General features: G+C 29.4%; 1 protein-coding gene across 1 annotated transcript; it reads left to right on the plus strand.

The window, feature by feature from the left end:
• Positions 1-821: 821 nt before the first annotated feature.
• Positions 822-2,633, plus strand: LOC108337542 (class V chitinase CHIT5). The gene is made up of 2 exons (XM_017574095.2): positions 822-2,346; positions 2,433-2,633. Exons 1-2 carry the CDS (start codon positions 1,224-1,226, stop codon positions 2,453-2,455), a joined length of 1,146 nt encoding a protein of 381 aa, XP_017429584.1. The 5' UTR covers positions 822-1,223; the 3' UTR covers positions 2,456-2,633.
• The last annotated feature ends 4,297 nt before the right edge of the window (positions 2,634-6,930 follow it).

Genomic DNA, 6,930 nt, shown 5'->3' on the forward strand with positions numbered 1-6,930 from the left:
ATAAGATAAATCCTGCAAAACTTGGCACGTGCGAGGTCACATGTCTTAAAAGCTTATGTTAAAAACATTTGAACTTATCTATTACTTATGTTAAAAACATTTTTACCACATGTTTATATGTTCACCTCCATTCCAAGTAACTTCAATTCATAAACAAGAATATTTCTTGAGTACTACTGTGTATTATAAAACTGGTACACGAACCATTAAAAAGTGACTCCATCTAGTTTAAATCTCAAACACAAGCCTCTATTTTTTTGTCTTCTGTCTTTACATTTCTTGTTTAAGCAACAACTCTTCATGGTAGTTTCTCATTGTCATGTCTATATGTTTGGTTCTCTTGTATTTTGTTGTTGTACTTAATTATTTTGATAACTGAGTAGGTCAGTTTGTTGGAGATATTTTTGGTTTCTTTAATTTGGCACTGTCCTACATTAGCATCACTGTTTTCATTTGACAAATTCCACTACAAAAATCTATTATTCATTTGACATAATGAATCTGTGAGGACTGCAACATCAGTGCCCACACAATGAATGCACTGAATGAAGCCGAAACCACAAAAACAATTGCATTTGTTCTTCTCAACCAATGCCCTTCTTTCTTCCTTTCCTCCAACGAGTAAGTGGGTTGGTCATTTCTTTCAGTGGAAAGTGCCCAAACTCTCTCTAGTATCATACCTTCGTCCAAAGTGGTCACTTACGAATTATCTAAGAGTTGTAAATCTGAATAAATGTCATGGCTTTTCACCATACAGACTATAGTTTATGTCCTAATAATAAATAATACTTAATTCAACCCATTCTTATATATTATTAATTTTTTTCACATAGACTCACAATAATATATAAATAAAGTTTGTCTGATATAGTACATGTCTAGAAGGCACCTTTCACATACGGAGAAGACAATTTGTGGTACTTACGCATTACTTTCTCCAATGTAACTTCAGCAATGTTGACATTATCGAATAAAACCTAGTGTTGTGCACAACTTTATGATTCTAGACGGTTGACCTTTATTATACTGGTTACCTTGTCAAATTTTGTTTCCATCTGTTTGATCCATTGCCCCAACCAAATATACCCACCAATTGCAAGATTCAATTCAAACTTCAACAAAACCTACCTCACATGAGTTTCAAGACAACATTCCAAAATATAAACACCCACATGTGGATTTAAAAACCTCATTCAAGCATCCACACCTTCTTACGACAAAAAATGTCCCTCCAAACACTCATTTTCACATCCCTTTTGGTTCTATTCATGAGTGTCCATTCTCAAGCTCTTCTCGACCCTTCTAATCGGAAATATGCACCAAGCAAGGCAAGTGTTAGAGCTGCGTATTGGCCTTCGGGTGATGATCTTTCGCCTTCTTCCATCGACACAAAGTACTACACTCACATCTACTATGCTTTCATCCAACAAGACCCTCAATTTTTCCACCTTAGCGTCGCCGAATCCGAGAAAAAATGGATTCCACAATTCATCAACGGGCTCCGCCACCGTTACCCGCCTGTCAAAACTCTCTTGTCGATTGGCGGAGGTGGCAGCAACTCCACCGCCTTCTCCCTCATGGCCAGCACCCAACACAACCGACAAGTGTTCATCAACTCCACCATCCACGTGGCGCGCCAATTCGGATTCGACGGCCTCGATTTGGACTGGGAGTTCCCAGAAAACGAGGTCGACATGTCTAACCTAGGTATCTTGTTTCGTGAATGGCATCAAGCTATTACATTGGAAGCACAAGCTTGCAGAAAACCGCGTCTGCTTTTAACCGCCGCTGTTTATTACGCTTCCACCATTAAACTTATCGGTAATGGGCCAAGAACATATCCGGTTCAGGCCATTCGCAAGTACTTGGATTGGGCCAGCCCAATGTGCTTTGACTACCATGGGACTTGGGACAATTTTACAGGCTTCAATGCTGCTTTGTATGATCCAAACTCCAACATCAGTACCCGGTACGGAATCGGGTCTTGGATCGGATCGGGTGTGCCCGCGGGGAAGTTGGTTATGGGTTTACCATTATACGGACGGGCATGGGCTCTCCAAGACCCGAATGTTCATGGGGTCGGAGCAGAGGCTGTTGGGGAAGCCACTGATACTGATGGTACAATGGATTATGATGAAATTTTGGTGTTCAACAAAGAAAATGGTGCCACTGTTGTGTACGATGATGTAGCCGTGGCTTTCTACTCTTATGCGGGTACTACTTGGATCGGGTATGACGATGGAGCATCCATAACGAAGAAGGTTCGGTTTGCTAGGGCTTGGAGCTTGAAAGGCTATTTCTTTTGGGCTATCGGAAAGGATAAGGATTGGACCATCTCGAGACAAGGTAAGTCACTGTTCTTGTTCTTGTTAGCATATATTTTCATCTTCTTTGTTTCTAATTTAGTCTAATATGTTTCTTTTTCTTTTCAGCTTCAAATGCATGGGGACATTGATGAATCCACCGTAGTGTTGTTTGACTAGATAAAATTTCACATGAATCAGAATTTCATTCAATCCTCATATTCGGATTATGGTGCTACCTTACTTCAATAAGAAAACCATTGTAACATTCTTGAGTACTTTTGATTATGTACCAACAATGAATCAAAAATATATTTCAAATTTCAACTATTTTGCATGAATTCATCCAATGCAAACTTTTTGCATTATTTTAAAGGTTATTGTCAAAATTTGTTAGCTCAACCAACGACAATAAGAGATGGATAAAAATATTTAACACTGATAATGCATTTTAATGTCTTAAACCGTTGATATAAAAACAAAACAAACAAAAATGAATAAAGCATTTAATACATTCAAATCAGAATCTGGAGAGGTTTAAAACAGATGCCTAAAGAACGAATTTCTCATATAATAAAATTTGAATTTGAAATTATCTTTTTTAGGACTTTCACACGTTGATAAAGTTTGAAAAATGAAATTTCCAAATTTTAAAATACTTAATTATGAGAAGTTTGAAATAAGATGTATGGTCATGATAACTTTGATGTACATTTCATTTTAACGCCTAAACAAAATAACTTTGACGAAAATTCATCTAGAGTATTGGTGACATTTATTTTGACTTATGAACTAGGAAAACATATCATACATGCTTATCTACCGGTACGAACACCTTGATATACGACTATAGATATAATTTTTAACAAAGGTCAAATTGAACTTTATGCTAGGATCCTTTAAAATATTCACAATGTGAAGAAGGAAATAAAGAATAAGTAATAAGGTTCAATGCCCATTAAAAAAAAGCGATAAGTTTGAATTTTATATTTTGAAATTTATTTTGTAATATAAAACTCATCTTTCTCTTAAAAGATATTTTTCTATAAGACTTTGAGAATTCTTAATCTTCGAATTAAAAAGAAGACATAATGAATTTAATAACTATAATAGTCAAACTTAAAACTAATAATAATTTAAGTTTCATAATTTGATAACATCTTTATTTATAAATTTATTTTTCCTTATAAGCCATATTTTTCTTAAAATACAAGATAATCAAATATAAATTTTGCCAAGTAGGAATTATACAAGATAATCAAATATAAATTTTGCCAAGTAGGAATTATATGATATGCATTCTAAGTATTCGGTAAGAAAACCTCTTGTGAAGCAAGGATTATGTAATATCGGATTTTCACTGGGACAGTCTTTGAACGTATCGAATATGATATTCAGCCAACCTTAATTTTTTTAAGAAGTGTCTCCGGTCATACCAAAGTTGATATTGCTTGTCGAAAATTTGCTTATCATTCTTCCTTGTAAACTTTAAGTATGTAGTTTTTATATTTCTCCACTACAAAAATCTTTTCAAAATAATAGTTTTATTTTTCTAAAGAGTTTAGTAAATTATCATATTATCTAATAAACCAAACTCTATAATCCCTACTTAGAAAAATTAAAAGTCTACCATAAACATAACTTAAATGTACATAGTAATTAATTAAAAATGGTAATATTATACTCCTTATAAAGCCACACTTGAGTTCCTAAATGAAAGATAATTAAATTCATAGTTTTATAATAAGTTTTATTTAGGTATTATACTTTTACAACTTCAAAGTAAAAATAAAATAAAATAACACCATAATCAATATATATAGGAGTGAGCAAACTGAATTGCACTAGTTAAAAACGACACTGAATCCAAAAATAGTTCACTTGAACTGAATTAAACTAAAAAGTAGTTCAAATGAACTGAACTGAACTACTTTTTATTCTACCAAACGGTACTGCACTGAACTCTACTGAATTGAACTAAACTACAGTGTAAACTGAACTGCACTGTTAACTGCACTAAATTTAACTCAAAGTTTAAGTTTTCAATACAAAATCAAATCAGAGCAAAAAAGGTCAGCAACTGATTCATAAACTGGCAACAACTAACAAAATCCCAAATGTAAAACATATTTTCAAATAATCCAAATATGAATTTCCAAAAACTCTACATAAATATGGATCCTACATTAGATATACTTTTACAACATCTTATAGTTTATTATGTGGTAAGGTAAGTAATATTAGACCAATTAGGATGTAATAGAAAAATCAAGAAAAATGACCAGACTTGTATGCTTACCATCAACTATGATCTAATGTGCTTAGTTTTCTCTTAAGCATATCAACAAACATGTAGAGATCATAAATTTGAGAAAAATCAACCCAATGCAAATGATGAGTCAACTCCCAAAGAGAAAAAGATAGCAAAATTATGCTCCACTAAGAATCTTATGGTGGCAACGGAGTACTTAAACGAATATGGGAGAAGCTCCAACAAAAACCCTAGAAGATGGTTAAGGTCGAGCAGTGAAAAGCAAGTGCGGAAGGCTTGAAGACTTGTTGAGCAGCGAAGGGCTAATAGGGGAGAGGGGAGGGGGGATGGAAGATGACGAGGAGGAAGAGGTCGACGAAGACAAAATAGCTGGGAGGGTGATAATTGAATATGAATTGCAAAGAAAATAAGACAAACAATTAACACAGTAGTTAACTGCACTGAAAATATTTAAAGTTTAGTTCTTTTAAACTGAATCAAAGACTAGTTTAATTAGTTATTAATATACACCAGTTTAGTTTTTTTAAGTATAATATAGTATAGATAACGATAATTTAATATAATTTAGTAAATTATGGCCAGCTCTAAATATATAAATATTTTAACATTATGAATGTATATATATTATAAAAATAATTAATATTAAAATCCAAAAGTTCTAGATAACAAAAATAGAATAAAATATGAAATTAAATAAATTTCTCCATTTAAATCGTTTACTTATCTAAATTATAATATTATTTTGGTTTTAATTTCTATTTTAAAATTGGTTTAATTATTTTGATAGTCTCCCCTTTAAGGTAATGTATGAAGTTGATCTATATTTTTTAAAAAAAGTTGCAATTCTGTTCTAACTTTTAAAAATGATTCTTTTTTTAAAAAACTACTAACGATGTTAACAACATAATGTTAATATGTAGTCTTTTTAACTTTTTAATTTTTTTTAAACATAAAACAAATTATAAAATTTTTATTGCCAATGTCAAGTTCTTGATGTAACTCACTGTCAATGCCACATAATATGATACTACTTCAACATGAAGTTATATTATCTCTCTCTAAATTAAACAAAATTTATTATTTGTAACCCAGGGATATTAACCCACTTTTGATTTTATTAATAATGACTTTAAATACCAAATTTTAATATAAATATTAATATATATTTATAAAAAAATAAATTTGATCTTAATTATAAAAGGAAAAAATTTATTTATACAAAGTATAAATAGTATTAATTAATTTATTTTATAGAAAAACAGGAATGAATAATATATTAGTTTTAAATATTGTTTTTTTAAATATTCATACTTAATTAATTTTAATATTATATAAAAAAGATCCCAATTAATAGAGAAAAAATTTATTATTTGTATATATAATATTAATTAATTTATTTTTATAAAAGAACATGAATTAATAATTTTGAATTTTATTTTAATTTGATCTCTAATTATTTTAATTTTCAAAATATTTTTTTATTTTCTATATTGAATGATGTCCGAGTAGAGACATAATAAATAATAACTTAATTATTAAGTCAACATTCTATAACAAAAAATTACATAATTATTTTACTATTATAAAATCTCTTGGATATAAAATATGTGATATATTAATTAAAAATATATTATAATCATTTTATAATTACAAAACAAAGTATAATATATTAAAATAAATTAAAAGTGTTTTTAGTAAATTATATATAAAACTAAAAGTAAATTATTAATTAAAAAGTAAAAATATTATTACACAAGTTACTGTTGATAATACATTAAAATGTAAAATAAATTGTAGGTAACTCTCTTATTTATATGAAATAAAAGATAGTTATATACTTAAAAGTAATTTAACTATTTTAACTTATATTATATTTTGTTACTATACTTATCTTTTGTATTATTTTCATTTAGAAAAATATTTAATACAACTAAAACTAAAATATTTGTATGAATTTAAAAGTATTTGAAGTTTAAATTAATTAAGATATACTTTAAGAAGTGAAATATTTGTATGTTGTACAAAACTTTATCAATAAAAACATTTGATAAATTGAATTTATAGCTATATTTATATAAAAACACATACTATATTCCTATCAACTCTTTCAATCACTTCTCGAAATCAAATTTATTATTCCAAATTAATTTGTTCTGATTTGTGCCACGTCAGCTTCCAAACATTCAAATTAGTTTTCCCTAGGTTGTGAAGACAAAAGGAACACATTTAGGTACAAGAATATTTGTTTTCTTTTGGAATGATTTCCATAGAATCTCTCAAATAAATTATAAATTCACAATTTAACACAAATAATTATTGACATTTAAGAAAATGGATAGTAAAATCTAAACTACA

Source organism: Vigna angularis, chromosome 7, assembly GCF_016808095.1.
Source record: "Vigna angularis cultivar LongXiaoDou No.4 chromosome 7, ASM1680809v1, whole genome shotgun sequence".
Classification (NCBI taxonomy): domain Eukaryota; kingdom Viridiplantae; phylum Streptophyta; class Magnoliopsida; order Fabales; family Fabaceae; genus Vigna; species Vigna angularis.

What these genes read in the sequence shown, in the direction of transcription:
- LOC108337542 (XM_017574095.2), top strand. Translation starts at nt 1,224, where the DNA reads ATGTCCCTCCAAACACTCATTTTCACATCCCTTTTGGTTCTATTCATG. An exon ending in TTGGACCATCTCGAGACAAG is followed by an intron (nt 2,347 to 2,432) that starts GTAAGTCACTGT and finishes TTTTCTTTTCAG; the next exon opens with CTTCAAATGCATGGGGACAT.